Raw genomic sequence first — 18,558 nt, forward strand, 5'->3', positions numbered from 1 at the left:
CATTTTCTGTTCATTCAGAACACAGCTATTCCCCTTGAAGTGCATATAACAGCATTTAGTCAATAAGTCACCATGACAGAAAAGCTACAAATAAAATATTAATTTGCCCATCATGCCACCTGATCTACACTTTTGCTTGGGAAAGCTTCAAAAGATTACCTACATGTGAAGCAGCATGATTTTTATGGCAGATCATAATGGCCAATCTGATTTTCTTTCAAACACACACAAATATGTACCGTTTCAGTGAGACATCAGATATAAAATGTCATTCAAAGGCTTCAAAAAGAAAAGCATAAAAAAAGGAGATAGATACGTTTCACAATCTATATTGGGGGATCCAAGTACAAACCCCACTGACATTCAGCCGTAGAACTCATCAGATGATTTTTGACAAGACACAATTTCTCAGATTTATCCATATCAGTAAGGTTTTTATCTTCCATACAATGAGAAAAAGAATTGTGTGGGATCCTGCAGAAATAGTAAGATTTTTTTTAAAAAAGGAACCAGTCTGAAATATATGTATGAATTGTCAATTTACTATGGAACTTCACATGTCTCCTTTTATGCTGTAACAAGGAGACAAACCACCTAAAGATACTTTTCAGTGGTAGAAGCTCTGAGAAGGACATTTTTACAAAACCCCTATTTTTTTCCCTTTGGTCCAGCAAAAGTATCCCATCTATAAGGGAGGAAATGCATTCCAGAGGAATAAAAGGAATAAATAAATAAATACAAAATAAGGAATAATAAAAAAATATAATTCCAGATATTATACGTGAGACAAAGAGGGTGAAGACAGCCCCTCAATAATAATTCACGAAGTCTATTGTATATGCAGATAGCAGAGTGTTCGGTCTGGCAGGATTTTGTCTATAGGAGTGAAACACTAAGGAACCTAGCTTGAAAAAAATAATCAGATGTCATTCTTTGTTTGGGGCATGACACATGAAGTATTAGGATAGGGTAGCAAGGAAGAATCTTCTTGCTGAGAATCAGATCTGATTGGTTAAATGGTGACAGGATAGTTTAATGATTATTGTGTGATCTTTATTAAGAATTGTACAGCAGTCACTTGTCGTCGTCATCATCATCTTCATCATCATTTTCATCCCTGCAATAGAATATTAGCAATGTCTACCAGTCATGGAAACATTTCTGTTTCCCAAATAATAGCAACTTACACAGCAAAACCTTGCAGAAATGTAACATTCTATGAAATTCCTGTGAAAGGACTTCAGTCTTCTTCTTAGACTTAGTCCAAGTATACAGACTAGCAGCCAAGAAACCAGCATAGATAGACCTGATTTCTTGTACTTAGACAGCCCAACTAAGATACCTAAGTAGCTTTGAGACCTAATTTTCAACAAAATTGCTACCTGATAATATCACCTGGTTAAGATAATCAACCCCTTGTGACTAAGAACCAGACACAGTATTTTTCCTCAGAGCCACATCGGCAACATATAAAATGTTTATTTTCTTCCTGCTGGAGAAATTAAAGAATGGTTAATTGCACAGATCTTTGATTCGACAAAAAGCTTCATTACTTCACCAGGAAACAGTGAGTTAAGTTTGACTAAAGATTATTGGGCAAAACACTCACATGTTTTTTTTTTTCTTGGCTGAAAAAATAGACAAAATAAACCCCAACAGCCTTAGGAATTTCAATGGTTTTAAAAAGGCAAACATATCAAAAGCAGCACCAGTATAATTTTTATTACAGAAGTTCACAGAGAGTGGAACAAAAGTACATAACAATTGCTGTTGTATAAAAGTACCTCATTAAAAAGAATGACCAATGTTCAAAGAAAATAGATGCATCTCCTGGAAACATTTCCAGGAAAAAAGCAAGATGCTTTTTTCAAAAGGCAACTTTGAAGGACTTCGTTATTGTTTTCTTTGAAAATGGTCATCCAAGAAGCTTCATCAGTTCTTTCATTCTAGACATCTTTTTAAAAAATAAATTAATTAGATGTCATTATTTCAGTTAGAAGGAAAATTGCATGAAATAAATCACAATATAAGCAATAGAGTTTCTGTCTGCTATGAATAGCTTCGGTATTCTATATTGGACTTCTGATACCAGGATAGCCATAATTTTTTTTCTTTTAATTTTTATTTTCCATTTTTCCAATTTACATAACAATAAGCATTTTTTAACAGTACTGTGTCATGTGTCTCTTACAGTTATCTACATTATTTTTTTTTTCTAAATGTCAACTTTTCATCATACAATATCCTGAAAGTCTAGTTCTCTGTCTAGAGCAGTGATGGTAAACCTTTTTGCCATCACGTGCCAAAAGCGGAGGGAATGCGGGGGGGTTGTATGCGAGCATGCCCACACCCATAATTCTATGTGCCCCACCCCCTTGCACATGTGTGTGTGATCTCCCCTACGGTCCCCCCACTTTTGGCACGCAATGGCCCAGTGGGCCCGGTAGGCCCGTTTTTCGCCCTCCCTGGCTCCAGAGGCTTTCTAGGAGCCTGGGGAGGGCAAAAACAGCCTTTTATAGGTATTTGAGAAATTGCATTAGTTAGCAAGATGTGGTGGCTCAGTGGCTAAGACTCTGAGTTTGTCAATCAGAAGATCGGCAGTTCAGCAGTTCAAACCCCTAGCACCACGTAATGGAGTGAGTTTCCATTACTTGTCCCAGCTTCTTCCAACCTAGCAGTTTGAAAGCAGATAAAAAATGCAAGTAGAAAAATAGGGACCACCTTTGGTGGGAAGGTAACAGTGCTCCGTGCGCCTTCGGTGTCTAATCATGCCAGCCACATGACCACAGAGATGTCTTTGGACAGCACTGGGTCCTCAGCTTAGAAACGGAGATGAGCACCACCCTCTAGAGCCATAAACGACTAGCACGCATGTGCGGAGGAACCTTTACCTTAAGCTTTGAGAGTCTCTGTTACAATTCCTGAATCCGATTCATATTCTTCAGGGTTGACAACTTGATCTAAGATCCTCCAAACCACTGTTGATAAAAATCGGCACAACTGTCTATGACAGACTATGTATTTAGTTCTCTTCATCACAGTTCAAGCATGTAAAATTCAGTTGAAGGTATCTGATCTTTGCATCATTCATTTAAAAGGTGCCAAATATTCCATAGTAGCCTTAGTTTGCTCTATTGTCAGTGGTCATTTGAAATATCCCATGATTGTGCCTTGTCACTGCAATTAGCCATATGTTCATATTAAGTAATTTATACATAATACATAACAAGATCCCTATTTTGAAAAATGACTTTCTTTAAGCACAAGAAAGCGGGGGGGGGGGGCAAAATCATTATCATGAATTGCTGCTGTCCTACTACCTAACTAATCTTCCTACCTGAAGATATATCTATAATATATTACAAATTAAAACACCACCAAGTTTTCCAGATTTCACATATTGTTTTTTTCAGTGTTTCTTTTTGATGTCACTGTCATTGCAGACAGCCACTGAATGTTGTTTTCTGCAGAATAAATATGTGTCAATCCATTGAAAAGTGGAATGTGCCAGGTGAATGCTGGAGCACAGTTGCTCATGAAAAGACAATTCTCATTGCGCCATAAGGGAATAAAATATCAAAGGCAAAAATGCCTTTTTTATTCCTTTCTAATACACATCAAGATGTTTTCAGGTGTGCCATTCATTCCCCAGCAGAAGAAACATACATGCATTTCTCAGATGCAATTTATTAAAAATCAAAGTCCCTGCATCTTGCTGCCTCTCTAGATTATGTTAAAATGGAATTCTTTTAACATATATTTATTGGTAGCTGTAGATGTAACAACAAGACGACGTGATAGTGCAACCAAAATGATAAATACAATACAATACAACCAGAAAATAATATATAGAACAATGACAGTTATTTCATTTTTGTAGCAACTAAAGGTATATCCATAAAATGTTAATATAAAATAATATTATAATATAATATAATAAATATAATATAAAGCAACTCAACGGTTAACATATTATTAAGCCCTGGAGCCATTTTCTCCCTGGCCTCTTCAGGGCTGCCACAGCAAAGGCCATCGGGCTGTGGGAATGGGAAGGTGGGAAGGTAGAAATAGAGAGGGGATTGTAACCAAAATAAAATTCTTGTCTCTAATAACCAAGGATGTTCCCACCAGGTGCCAGGAGGCGGGATGTGAGACCAGTTGAACTTTGAACTGTGACCTGATTGGACCATGTGATGGGATGCATGGGCAGGGGGAGGAAAAATATACTTTTAATTAAGGGGGAAACCCAAGGGGGATCTGAGTCGGGTTTCCCCAGATGTGCCAATATGACATGCCTAATAAATACTCACTTTGAGGAATATGCTTGCCTCAGAGTTTTGATTCTGTTGCGGATGTTACTTGGAACCCTGACACTTAGCCATATAGGCCAAGTATTGGTCCATTTTCACATTTAGTACAATACATTATTTTGATACAAGGATATTTATATAATATACAAAGACTATTAACGGGATCCAGTTGTGTGTAGAGGTTAAGGCACCAGACTAGAAGCCAACAGGTCATGAGTTCTAGTCCTGCCTTATGCACAAAGCCAGCTGGGTGACTTTGGGCCGGTCACTTTCTCTCAGCCTTAGAAAGTCGGCAATGGAAAACCAAACTGCAGGGACTTGTCCAGGGATGAAGGAAGAGCATACATCAAAGTATTTGTCGTATTAAAATGGAATTATTCGAGAATCATAGTTTAAGCTGTATATACAGCATTAGTCTCTTGCACTGTTGTTTTGCAGAGATATGTCTGTGACATTTTGAGTGCTGCTGAATAGTTTACTCATTATGCTACTGCTAAATTTGAGGCACACCATTCAGAATACTAAACATCATTCCCTAAGTAGTGCATAGAGATTCATTTTGAAGAACGGTTCGCATTTTAGGGAAATGCAGTTGAATCCAAGTTTGTATTTTGTCTGATCTCCCTGGTGTACTTGAAAATAATATTATTCATTTATTAATTTTCTAGCTCATTTTTCCAGGAGTTTCTCAGATGCTTTTTAAACAATGTAAAAACTATTTTTTTTTAAATTAAAAAAACCCTGCTAAAAATGGCAACAGATTCTCACTAACTAATAAATCAAATGCAAAAGCACAGCTCAGTATCATCACTTGGCAGTGGGATACAGAAAGAACAATGGAATTATCCAGCAATTTAGGGGTGGCAGCTCCATATAGGAGAGAAACTCTGAGCAAACTCTTGTATGTTGTAATTAAACAGGTATCAGAAGGTAATGAAATTTAGGTGGCTCACAGAAAACTGCTTTAATCCTTTCATAATTATACTGCATCCCTGAATCTTTCTTCTGACTGCATCCCTGAATTTACTCCTCGCATGTATGTGTGTATGTATGTATGTATGTATGTATGTATGTATGTATGTATGTATTATTTGACTTTGTTTCTTTAACTGCTATTATCTACTTAACATACTACCTAAGATTCTTCTATGTTTGTATGTATGGAGCAACTTCATTCTTTTAGCCAGTGTCTATCTTCTGCTCATGGAAATTAAATAGATGTTTTGGGGTCTCGTCACCAAGGCAACAGTCCAATGTATTATATGGCTGAAAAACCTTTATAACCACAGGTACATTGTAATAATGAAATAATGGTTTGTACCAATCATTTCTTTATGGAAGATTTATTGAATCATCTAAACTTCATTGTACCAATAGAAGAGTTTATTTGTGGCACAGGAAGAACTATGGCATCCTTGGTGCTCTCTGAGCTTAGTTGTTTTCTTGCAGCTGCTTCATTATCCAACTAGGTAGCACATCAGTGCTAGAAGGGAGTGGACTTTAGCCTCTGTTTATATGCAAGTGGCTTGCCCTGTCAGTGTTGGTGGGAATGTTCTTGAAGGTTCCTTGATTAGGCTAATGTTTACTGTTTGGTTATGTGTCTGAGTTGGTAGTTCCTCAATTGGGGTATTGTTTATTGCTCGAAATAGTAAGCAGTAAACAATACCCCAATCCAGGAACTATCAATCAAGAGTTCAATTATCAGGCAAGAAGATAATGATAACTAATGATACTTTTAGGTTCAACATTCCTAAAAGTAAGCATTTGTGGAACATTGTACATTATAACATTTAAATATAAAGAATTGGCCAGGCTTGTAACATGAAAATCTTATTTAAAATCTTAACCAAATTATCCCTACCACAGGGGTGAAATCCAGCAGGTTCTGGTTCTGTACTTTGGTATGCTATGAATGCAAACAAGTCTGCACTCCATGCTTCTACATAGCTGTTTCGTCTCAAGGACTATGGTGAAGGCTTGACCCATTCTGCAGGTTGCTGCTAAGTAATCCTGTTGCAGAAATTATGCAAACCATCCAGCTCAGATCAAACTCCAAGTTTCTCCCAGATACCTTTGTTCATATTGGTGACCTCAGGTGACTGCCAGAATCTGGAGTCACCTGCCACAGGTGAACTGGCCTACAGAAATGAATAGGACATAGAATGCAATTCTAAAGCCATCACTACTAATCTACATTGCAAACACTACATTGCATTAATGTTTCTTTTTAAAAAAAAATGCATGAGAAACAGTATCAGTGTTTTGATTCAGATCCATGTGTGCAAATTGATCATCTTCTCTGAAAAGATAAATCACGACTGCAAATGATGCATCCAGCTTGTAAAATAGACTAGACAAGAAATCCAGTAATGAAGTATTCAAAAAATGAAAAAAATTAAAGGAGGTTGCCAAGGAGGTTTCTTCAAGGTAATTATTTTCTGTAAAATGGTTCTGTTCTCTGACACTTACATAAGAACTTGCCATGTCATCCTCAGCTACTTCTTAAGCAATGTTGTGTTTATGGGTGCAGCGTCCTGGGCAGGGGTCAGCTGCTGGAGGTTTGCAGGGGTTCGGGAGAACCTCTAGCTAAGATTCTGTGCAGTTCGGAGAACCCCCAAATCCCACTCCTGGCTGGCCCCACCCCACCCCACCCCATCCACCCCGCCCCACCCCTCCCAGGAGTCCCCACATCGCCTTTTTGGGATGCAGGTAATTGCATGGCGCACGCGGAGGCTCAGGGAGGATGAAAAATGGGCCTATTGGAAGTTCGGGAAGGATGGAAACAGGCCTGTTTCTGGCCTCCAGAGGGCCTCTGGAGCCTGGAGAGGCTGTTTTTGCCCTCCCGGAGGCTCAACAAAAGCCTCCGGAGCCCGGGGAGGGCAAAAATGCCCCCCCACCGTGGTGTAGGAGGCAGACTAGGCCATGCCCACCATGGCCATGCCCACCTAGCAACCGGGCAGAGAACCCCTTGCTAAAATTTTTGAAGCCCACCCCTAGTCCTGGGGACAACAGGCTGAAAATGAGTTGCAAGACTTTTGGATTTATAAACTGTGAACAGATAAGGAAGCATTCATTAAAGGGAAGACTTTCTGCATATGCTCTGGAGCAATTGTTAGGCTTAAAATATTTTGTTCCTCTCATATTCAGTCCTAAGCACCAAAAATGTTCTAAACAAAGCACGGAGACCCTACATGGATTGGCAGCATCAGTGTCAAATGGCACAAATACATTCCTGCTAGGTCCCTTTGCTTTGCATCACAATGTAATTCAAAAGGAGGCTGAAAACTCCAGTCCTAATTACTGCATGCTGCTAAGGCTACAGGTTATACAGCAGCATCTCATTTCTGCTGTCTTGTATATTATAGAGACTCTCTGACAGGCAATCATTTTGGGAGAAAAGGAACAAGAATCTATGCAGAAACATGCTACCTCAGATTACATGGCCTAGTAAGTTTGGTTTTAAGGCAAAATCTCTCATGGATGGTTCTGTGCTATTTTTTTTTTTAACATCTTTAATAGTTAAATTATATGAGGAATTTAACCACTGAACTATATCTTTCAAAAATCTTGGAGCACTGGGTAATTACCAGATGACTAGAAAATGGTTATCCATGATTGCTATCTTCAAAAAAGGGGGGAAATTGGATCCAGCCTAACATCAATACCTGGGAACTGTTGCCCATAGTAGTGGTCCTTCATCGCCAGCTACCTTTTTCCTTTTAGGGGGCTTTCTGATATTTACCCTCAGTAGAAATGATGCATCCATTCAAACAACAGATAACATATATGTGGGATAAGCTTGCCTCTCATGAAGGACCAACCCAATAGCTGACAATCACCATTGTGACATCACATATGAGAAAACCCTGATTGGTTAAATACTAGCTGACATACAACAAAAGAGGCTAACATATTCCAGGAACTGATTGAACTGGTTACTTTTAAGCTTATGTCTGCCCAACATGCAGAGGTATGGATGGTAAAACCCAGCATATAAGTGGCATTGAATCTGAGCATTATTAATCTCTAGTTTCTATTTCCAGTTAGGCAGACGTAATGTAAAAACTAAACTCCTCTAGAAAGTATGCTATGGTTCTCTTATTTCTTCTAATAACACTACCCTACTTAAAAAAAAAAATTACACTCCTTACTGTAATCATTTTCAAATGAACATTTATTTCTCTGCCTTGGATAAACTATTCTGCTAATGTACGGCAAATAGCAGACTTTCATAAATTTACCTTTAAAAATTTAGAAACCTCAATGCTGATTTCATAACCCAGCTGCCCAGTATCTATAAACTAAAATGATGGGTGAGGATTTCTATATTATTGAGATTTGATAGCAGTATTTCACTTCAAACTCTGCTGGGGAAAATTCTTGGTCTTATTTCAGAAGCATGGTTACTATCTCAACTTGTCATCTCCCTCTGATACTTACAGCGAATTAATTTTGTCTAAGAAATGCATGAGTGCTCTTTAAATATTGTTTCTCTCGAAAGGCTCAAACTTACATGTCATTTTTTTTATTGGAAAGGGTCTGTTTCTTTTCCCCACTAAATCCTGGTAAGACACACATCTGTGAGGGAATTATAAGTCTATTGGCATCCATATGCTTGAAGATTTTTCATAAAAATATAGTCAAAACTATCATATAGTCATTATGGGCTGAAATGGATAAAAATAAACTGTGTTTTCTGGATTTATTGATTAATAACGGCAGAATAGGGGGAACAGGGGACCATGTTATATAATTTTGAAGGGGAGAAATGGTTTTAAATATTTTTATAACTGCTGCAAACAAGATTGAAAACTGTTTCCTTAATTATTTATTTTCTTTTTCTATTTTTTCCCCTGAAACTGATCTTTTCCAACTCTTTATATTGTTCTGTTGTGTTTTTTTAACTTTATAAAAACATGATTCAATAAAACTATTAAGCAAAGTATTATAACATCATTGTGAACAAAAATAAAAGAGAAAATATAAAAGACTAAACCTGTAAGCAGATGACAAAACAAAACATGATCAAATATGATTTTAATTCCCTTCTTAGCTGTGATTAAAGAACTTACTTCATCTCAGTACTATTCCATTACAAGGTCCTCTTCCACTACAGAGGAAGTTAGACATCTATAGTGGGCCTTGAAAAAAGTAGCCCACTGATAATTTGCACAACTTCTGATTATATCCACCCTGAAATAATTAACTAATTAAGGCTATAATACAAGTTGGATAACCAACTAAAAATATCTAACCTAATAGTACAATATATACAAAATAAAATGTAAAATAAATTTCCAGAATTGTAACTTGCACTCAACTAAAATTTATCAAAATTTTCAGATGTTTGGTTTTTTATTAAAAAATAAACTCCTTATTTCCATTGATGAACTTCTCACTGAAGTTATACCCATGTGCACTGAATTCCTCCTTGTAACAGTAAATGCACTACATATATTTCAAACTAATGATGGATTGGATTTAGGCATACCATCTGCAAAAGGAAAAGACTCCATTTGCAGAAAAGACTAAAACAGTGGTGCTTCTCCAATTCTCCCTTCAACCTCAAACTCCAGGTATCCTTTAAAAAGCTGATCTAGAAGACCAAAACTACATCTCTCTCTGACTGTATGAGAACAGTGGAGTATGCTAAGAGCAGGACCACATTCATTTAAAGTCTGAATCATACTCCATGTGTAGCCAACAAAAGTGTCATTCATTCCATTCCATTGAGGTTCTATGTACTCTTTTTTTTTTCTCAGTTATAGTTTATGTTCCTTGGTATATTTTTGAAGGATTAATTATTCAGTCATTTACCCCCTCCCCCCGAACCAGTTACCCCCCTCACAAAAACAGTTCACAAAAAGGTCAGCAATTCCCTTGAATTTATATTCTAACAGAAATATTGCCCAGCATTGTTTCGATATGAGATGGGCAACAAATAAATAAATAAATTAAATAAATTAAATAAGTACGTAAGTAAATAAGATAATAAACAAACAAATAAACAAATAAACAACAAATTGAGAGTTTGAAAAGAAAATAGTCCTGGTTAGTTTAGTTCTCCAGGTGTACTTAAAACCTATCATTCCAGTTCAGATTGCTTCCATTCTATACCTATTGTCTTTCTGTCTTTCTGTCTGTCTCTCTGTCTGTCTGTCTGTCTGTCTGTCTGTCTGTCAGTCAGTCAGTCAGTCAGTCAGTCAGTCAGTCTGTCAGTTTGTCGGTCTGTCTATATCTATCTCCACTTGGACTGGTGGGTTTTTATTTATTTATTTTTTTCTGGCCTATTCTTTTTCTTGTTTTTTGCTGGGGTTTATTTTTTTCTTTTTTTTTACTTTATGTTCCCTATCTTGAAGTTTCGTCTGCTTCTTCTTATCTCCTCTCACAGCAAAATGATCGCTCAAAGCTGCTTCTAATGTTAGCTGGAGAGAAAAAAGCTGGTATTGTAGCAGGATGGCAACAGCTTTCCATGCTGTTGACTTCTTCTGCTCCTTCCTTTCAGAGCAAGGTGAGCATCCATTCATTTTTTTAAATCATTATTGTTATTATTATTATTATTATTATTATTATTATTATTATTATTATTCATTAAAGGAAAAGCTTCAGTCCTAATTTGTGACATATACACTACTTTTCATCCTGATATATCTATGAATATAGAGGGCTATGGATATTTCAAGAGGGATAGTCTTGTCCATGCATCTGTTAACAAGGGCTGTAGTCCATGAAATCTTTTGTTGTAATAAATGTGTTAATATGTCACACGATTCTTTATTGTCAAAGGAAATGGAAAAGAGAATGAAACAAAATTATCACGCTTTGTAGTCCTTGAAATCAGAACTGGAAACATGCTCTTCTACTGGATTATGAATTTGTAATGCAATAACTACTGAAAATATGAATATTCTGCAAATACTGTAATAAGTGACACAACTTTGTATATTTTTTAATTTTTAAATATGTATTTGTGGGTGAACAGCCTTACAATCTTCAACTCCACTCTTGAAGTGACAGAAGTATAGATCAAGGCTAAGCTGTATCTCAGTGATAATGAGGAAGGGAAAGAAAAAGGATCCCGGACAAATTCCTTGGACATGGAAGCAACCTTTGCCGTTAGGTAGGTATCAATAATTTTAGAAGAATAGTTGTACAGATGGATTCAAATCTGCAGAGGCTCTTTCTTTTCTGTAGATAGAGGAGCTGTTCCAATCTGATCTTTAAAACTGCAACACATTCAGCAGAAGGAATTCTGGCAGTGCTTGTAATATGCAATTGAAAAGAATTGTGGAAGAGCTTGTGCCACCCATAAATGTAAATGTAAATATGAAAAGAAACAAAGATTGTGCGGGAGTTTGCTTATGATCTTTATGTGAATATATCTTAAAGAGGAAGTCCTCAACTTACGACCACAGTTGGTATATTATTTTGGTTGCTAAGCAATGCCGTCATTAAGAGAGTCATCATGTGACAGACCCAATGTTACTGCACTCATCAAGGGAATCATATAGTTGTTAAGCGAATCACACATTCATTAAGCAAATCTGGCTTCCCCAATTGATTTTGCTTGTCAAAAGCTGATTGAGAAAGTCACAAATCACTATCATAGGACCAGAAAACATTGCAACCGTTGTAAATGCCAAGTCAGTTGCCAAGTGCCTGATTTGTGACCTAGCAGTAATGCAAAGGCCATAACTTTGAGCACAGGTCATAAATCATTTTTTTTCCCAAGGCCATCAGAACATCCAACCATTGTTGTACAAACAGTCGTAAGTCAAGGGCAACCTCAAATTCAAATTCAAACCTTTATTGTCATAGTACAACATGTGTACAATGAGATTGGCTGAGCCTCCTTCGTGCATCCCACCCCCCACAACCAGTGGTGAAATCCAGCAGGTTCTGACAGGTTCTGGAGAACCGATAGCGGAAATTTTGAGGTGTTCAGAGAACCAGCAAATACCACTGACCCTAGAGTGGGGTGGGAATGGGGATTTTGCAGTATCCTTCCCCTGCCAGGCCTGCCAAGCCACGGCCACAGAACCAGTAGTAAAAAAAATTGGATTTCACCACTGCCCCCAACACAATACAACTCACAGTGAAAGACAAAAATCCCCTAGTCCAGTGAATCCTACTAACAAACAAACACTCAGTCCTCAGTACCATGTGAATTTATTGTGCGTTGCGCTGGCCCTGCAAGTCAATTGTACTATGTTGTTGTAAAGTTATTTTTCATTCAGGAGTCTTGACAGCCCACGAATAAAAACTGTTCTTCAGCCTGTTTGTGCGGCTGCCTATGCTTCTATATCTCCTTCCCGATGGTAGGAGAATAAAGAAGTGCTGACCAGGATGAGAGTCATCCCTGAGGATTTTCTTCACTCTTCTAAGGCAGCGAGCCCTAGCAATCTCATCTAATTGTATCAGGGGACAGCCCACGATGTATTGGGCTGTGCTCACCATGTGGTGGGTTCCTCCAGGTTCCTCCCGGTTCTGCCGAGCGAGTAGCGGTGAAGATATAACATCTCCAAACTGGTTCTGCCCCCCACGCCCCTGCCCCCATGTTATTGTTACCTTTTATTTGGCCCCACTCCCAATCTATTGCTGCTTACTGAATCCCAGCTGATCGGCTAGAAGGAAAAAAACTGTTTAAACTCTTGCCGGGGCTCCAAAGGGCCACCCTACAGCTGACCAGTGTTAAAAGGCAGTGTGGTGGTAGACCAGTGCCTCCAAAAACAAATGGGTAGACCGGTGCCTCCAAAAACAAATGAATAGACCGGTACAGCTCTGCAAGCAGTTAAAAGCTGGTAGACCAGTACTTCTGCTAAATCCTAAAGAATTGTCACATGACCATCAAGCCACGCCCACAAAATAAGCCATACCCACAGAACCGATAGTAAAAATTTTTAGAACCCACTCCTGCTCATCACCCTCTGTAATGTCTTTCTATCCACGGCTGTCAAACCAGCATATCATACTGTAATGCAATGAGTGAGGAGGCTTTCTATTGTGGACCGGTAGCATTGAAATCTCTGTGCTAATGGGAATTTGCCTTTGCATTTCAGAAGACACCCAAAGTCAATGGAGGAAGTTGGTTTTCTCAATTGTTTTTCAGAGCTATGCTACAATCCATTTTTGCTGGTTAAAAAAATTATTTATCAGTCGAATGCATGCGCAGTCTTCCCCTCTGCATGCACTTTGTTACTCTGTTGGATTTTTTTTCCTCAGTCCATCTATTAGCACAAAGATGGATTGCTTTGCTCTCCTCTGTAGATCCAGGGGCACCGAAGAAGAAAAAAAAATCCTAAAATGAGCAAAGTGAAGAAGCATAATGGGAAGCAAAGATCAGCTCCCATGGAACCAGCTGCTTTTGTTGCCGGTAGGAAGAACCGTATGCTGATGGACTGCGATGTGTCATCACAGCTGGACACAACTTGAAAATCAGATGTTTGACAAATTTAGTGTAAAACTTTAGCCAACACATTCTGGCAGGCCCAGAAACAATTTTTGGTTGATAACCTATGTGACTCAGAATGTTAGGACTCCTGTTGTGTCCATGGTATGACTTGTAAAAGAAAAAAAATCTGGGCTGTCACCAGGCAAACCCTTTCTGGGTTACAGGCATGAGTCATTTATGTGAAAAGAACACAGGGGATCGCCAAGTGCTTTGCTGCCAAATGCTGGCTGGTTATGGCCGTGGCATAAGAATAGATCTTTTACTGCCAGGGCATTGTGCCTGCCTGCCTCATCAAAGCTGCTCACTGAGGTTATATTGGGGGTGTAGAGACTTTTACTTCATCAGTGAGACTTGCCCTAGCTTTCCTTGGCAGCTCTAGCACTCTAAAACTGCATAGGAGGATCCAGGGATGAAATCCAGCAGGTTCTGACAGGTTCTGGAGAACCAGTAGCGGAAATTTTGAGTAGTTCGGAGAACCGGCAAATACCACCTCTGGCTGGTCCCAGAGTAGGTGGGAATGGAGATTTTGCAATATACTTCCCCTGCCATGCCCACCAAGCCACACCCATCAAGCCACACCATGCCCACCAAGCCACGCCCACCAAGCCACACCCATAGAACCGATAGTAAAAAAATTTGGATTTTACCACTGGGAATCCAGAGTAGATTTGAGGAGCATTGGGGAGGTATAAGTAGGGAAAGAACAGCTGATTCATCAGGTCTCTGTTTGCTGGAAAGTGGATACAGCTAGATGCAATTTTGAAAGACCGTGGTCACCATAGTGGAGTAATCTTTGACCTTGTATTGCCTTAAGACTCCCCATGTGGTAGCAGTGCTAAGGAGCCTGATGAAGGACTCCAGCACCAACCAAGAATGCAAATTTTTATTTCAGCTCAAACACTATATTTAGCCTTTAGATAGCATATCCTAAACAAGTAGTGGGTTGGGAAATGACAACTTTTAATTTAATGTCACTTTTATTTATATGTACATTTGATTCAGTAATGGAATTCAATTTTATTTACTACCGGTTCTGTGGGTGTGGCTTGGTGGGCGTGGTGGGCAGGGCTTGGCTTGGTGGGCGGGGCTTGGTGGGAGGGACAGAGGAAGGATAATGAAAAATCTCCATTCCCACCCCACTCCTGGGGGAAGGATATTGCAAAATCTCCATTCCCACCCTACTCTGGGGCCAGCCAGAGGTGGCATTTGCCGGTTCTCCGAACTACTCAAAATTTCCGCTACTGGTTCTCCAGAACCTGTCAGAACCTGCTGGATTTCACCTCTGATTTGATTAAATAATAGGGCCTTACAAAGTGTTTGGAAAAAAATGCTCAGTGAAGCATTCTTCCTTGAATCATTAAAGCAGCTGCTTCAACCTCAGTGTCTGCCTATTCTTTCACATATATTCTTATAGAGCTTCTTCTCTAGTTGTCCCAACAAAATCACTGTTTATACAAAAACAGATTGGTGGAGACAGCCTTTGAAGCATGCACTCCAGTGGTGGGTTTCAAATTTTTTTACTACCGGTTCTGTGGGCATGGCTTGGTGGGTGTGGCACGGCTTGGTGGGAGTGGCTTGGTCGGCATGGCAGGGGAAGGATACTGTAAAAATTCCATTCCCTCCCCAATCCAGGGGAAGGATACTGCAAAATCCCCATTTCCTCCCGATCAGCTGGGACTTGGGAGGCAGAGAATAGATGGGGGCGAGGCCAGTCAGAATTTTTACTACCGGTTCTCCGAACTACTCAAAATTTCCACTACCGGTTCTCCAGAACTGATCAGAACCTGCTGAAACCCACCTCTGATGCACACCACTTTCTGGAGAATGCCATTGCTCTAACATTAGGAAAAGACTGCTTCACTTGGGCCCAAATTGATCCTTATACAGGCTTTACACAGTTCCAATAGAAGAGAGTAAGTGTAGCTCAAGTTTAAAGAGTGGAGTCCTTGGTGCTCACTTGAGCTTGGTTGTTTACATTCAGAAGTTTCATTACTTGGCTAGCTAACATCATGTGACATTATAATCAGTACCCTGTGCCCAAGTGCCCAATGGCCAAGTGCCCTAATATTATTACCAAGTTGGGTAATGAAATGTCTCAAATAAAACATCCAAGTTCATAGAACACCAAAAACTCCAGAGCTGTACACAATCCTATTAAATAATGGTTCTTCTCCAGTCATATTTTTATGCATTTTATACGGTCATGTTTTATGCATTTTCTTTTTGGTCACATTAAAAAATATATATAGTAACAAATTTTGGAAGCCACATGTGCCTGTGAGGTATATCTAAACTTTATATCCTGGTTTGCATTTTATGATTCATTGTATAATCCCCCACAAATATGCATTCAATTAATCAAGTAACCCTACACATTATTAACCCTACACATTGATCTTTCTTCTTTCCACAGATTTGTTCCAAGCATCTCAGTCAGCCATGGAGTTCAAGAACGCCAGAAAAGAAAAACTCGTGCCAAGTATTGTAATTCCTGTAACGGTAAGGCCAATTATTTTATTAAAGATATCCTTTTAGACTACTTTAAAAAATAAGGCAGGCCTTCTTCTCCAGATCATTTTTTTAGTAGTCATGTGGTGATAGAGTCATTTTCCATTTTTCATTCGAATGCTGAAACCCAGCAATGCTTAGAGGTTACAGAGAAAAGGGAATTGTTTGAACTCCTAACCTCCTGATGTTGGAACATTTTCATTCAGAATAGCAAATCATAAACATTTTTTTGTTTATGAACCAAATGTATGTGTGAAAAAACCTTACAGTAATTCACTTCCTCTGTCAAGGTGCTTTCCCTCTGGAGATTTCAACTGCTCCCACCCTGATAATATACAGAAAGTTTCCTAGGACTTTGGATATGATCGGAATCAAGTCCCTATGAAACTTTTACTGCCTGACATGAATAGCTAAAATTGTTATAAATTAGTGATTTCTTCTTTTTAAAGTAATGACTCACCCAGAATCTTTTGGCGGCATTTAAATTGTTTTTACGTATAAATAAATAACTTGAAACAAAAATTGCAAATACTTCCAGCCATCTCTGAATGTTTTGATTTTCAGGAGCCTTCAAAGAAATGGAGAAAGTTTCCTTACTCTCCCCAGTGGGCAAGTATATTAGATGTTGCTCAGAAAATCTTGGATGAAGAAGACAAAATGAAAAAGAAACAGGGGAATAAAGCAAAAGGAAAACAATCCCAGTCAAGTAAAAACTTCAGGAAGGAAGGTATAGAAATTGAAGAAAAACGGATGCCTGAATTTTGCGATCTACACGGTATAAAATTAACAACGATACAACCTTTGTTAGAGAAATTACCATCTCCAAAGCTCTCATATTTACGGGCAGAGAAAGAGATCTTAACAGCTAAAGAAATAGAAGATATTATTCAGGAAATTGTGACCCTCAGGGCCAGAGAGAGGCTTTCTGAAGAAGCTATGGCTAAAGAAGGAGACAAAGAGAAGCTCTTTTCCGAAGACATCTCTTCTATCAATGCCCCAAGCCCATGCTATCACTGGGACTGGAGGTGGCCACTTTAAAAATGGCTGCTCGGAATGAATGCATGGAATCAAACATCTGCATTACTGCCTTCAGCGCACCATTCCATAACCTATCATTGTGCTGAAAAGTTTTTGTTACTGTTTTGTTGCTATTGCTGCTCCTGCTGCTTTCCATTCACAGCTTCTGCGGGCAAGTTCTTTAATCTATATACTACTAAAACACTTGTGTCTGTCTGACTGCTTGCCACTTTCAACTGGGCAAAATAGTATGTCATACTGTAGGGCAACAATTTTTGAACCAAGGTACCTCAAATGGGCTAACATATCAAGTTGCAGGACCATTACACCTGTGAGAATGACATTTGAGGAAGTTGTGGCCACTGATATAGGAGGCCACTGTCACATGTTTATTATTTTCAATGCTCCCTGCCAGCTTTCCATAAGGTCTTTGTTGTGGGAAGCTGACAAGGAGTGTCCGCAGTGGGGAAACCATCAGGGAAGGTTGCAAGCTGGTCAAGTAATTTGCTCTCACCTCTGCTATCTCCCCAACTCCACTGCACTGATGTCACACTAGGCCACTTGCACACACACCTATATTCTTCCTGAACCACGTCACTCTCCTGCTCGCCCTCCCTGACCTGTGTGATACTTGTTGCCCATCCCTGTGAATCCTACACACCCTTCCTAATTTATGCCACATCTTTGCATATTATCTCTGACTCATGGGGTGCCTCTTGCTCACCTGTGTGCTTCCATGTGCATCCTTCTTGATCTGTGCCACACCGTTGCAAATGGGTGCAAGTCAGGGAGAGTGCAAAGCAGCGCAGAAGGTACATGAGAGGCACTGGAGGGAAGTCAACAAGAGTATGCTGGGGTGCATGGAGGTGTACAAGAGGTTCCTCATGGGTCATGGAGTAAGCACAAGAGTGCAGTACAAGTTGGGGACAATGAGCATGTGTATGTGAGGATACTGAGTGGGGGGGGCAGAATTGGATGAAGGAGGCACAAAAGGGTCTGGAAGGGTGCACCGGATGCAAGAATGTTAAGGAAATATATGTGAAATGATGTTCAACAATGCACAGGTTGCTTAGTGTGCATTAAGTATGCAAAAAGATGCCAAAATAAATGCTTCGTTGGATGCCTGCCCTGTCATGTAAACTGCAGGATGGCTGGACTGTATTTAAGCAACTTTTGGATCCAATCGAATCAAGCAGGGCTGGTTGTTCAGATGACATTCTCAGATGAGACTGGTACACAGTTTTTATAACAAGCAAACCATTTATTACTTAT

The 18,558-nt window shown here is 39.2% G+C and overlaps 1 protein-coding gene and 1 long non-coding RNA gene across 8 annotated transcripts; one reads left to right on the top strand and one right to left on the bottom strand.

The window, feature by feature from the left end:
• Positions 1-1,031: 1,031 nt before the first annotated feature.
• LOC117674424 (uncharacterized) lies at positions 1,032-8,134 on the bottom strand. 2 transcript variants are annotated; one of them, XR_009621972.2, is made up of 4 exons: positions 8,053-8,134; positions 2,892-2,978; positions 1,383-1,492; positions 1,032-1,117 (listed from the first exon to the last, which is right to left on the bottom strand). It is a non-coding gene; the product is annotated as an uncharacterized LOC117674424 (long non-coding RNA). The 2 variants fall into 2 exon arrangements; XR_004593854.3 differs by having other exon boundaries at positions 7,976-8,134.
• On the top strand, positions 7,623-18,426 carry LOC117674423 (uncharacterized). 6 transcript variants are annotated; one of them, XM_034432412.3, is made up of 6 exons: positions 7,670-7,757; positions 10,702-10,821; positions 11,293-11,430; positions 13,578-13,683; positions 16,175-16,260; positions 16,834-18,426. In XM_034432412.3, exons 4-6 carry the CDS (start codon positions 13,614-13,616, stop codon positions 17,305-17,307), a joined length of 630 nt encoding a protein of 209 aa, XP_034288303.2. In that variant the 5' UTR covers positions 7,670-7,757; positions 10,702-10,821; positions 11,293-11,430; positions 13,578-13,613; the 3' UTR covers positions 17,308-18,426. The 6 variants fall into 6 exon arrangements, with proteins under 6 accessions (XP_087738410.1, XP_034288303.2, XP_034288304.2 ...); XM_034432411.3 differs by lacking the exon at positions 7,670-7,757 and adding an exon at positions 8,211-8,280; XM_060689343.2 differs by lacking the exon at positions 7,670-7,757 and adding an exon at positions 10,552-10,566.
• Positions 18,427-18,558: the final 132 nt, after the last annotated feature.

The sequence above is a fragment of the Pantherophis guttatus genome, chromosome 1, assembly GCF_059756535.1.
Source record: "Pantherophis guttatus breed Tessera chromosome 1, ASM5975653v1, whole genome shotgun sequence".
Taxonomy (NCBI): Eukaryota; Metazoa; Chordata; class Lepidosauria; order Squamata; family Colubridae; genus Pantherophis; species Pantherophis guttatus.

What these genes read in the sequence shown, in the direction of transcription:
- LOC117674423 (XM_034432410.3), top strand. Translation starts at nt 11,580, where the DNA reads ATGCAATTGAAAAGAATTGTGGAAGAGCTTGTGCCACCCATAAAT. An exon ending in AGCTTGTGCCACCCATAAAT is followed by an intron (nt 11,625 to 13,577) that starts GTAAATGTAAAT and finishes TCTCCTCTGTAG; the next exon opens with ATCCAGGGGCACCGAAGAAG. An exon ending in ACCAGCTGCTTTTGTTGCCG is followed by an intron (nt 13,684 to 16,174) that starts GTAGGAAGAACC and finishes TTCTTTCCACAG; the next exon opens with ATTTGTTCCAAGCATCTCAG.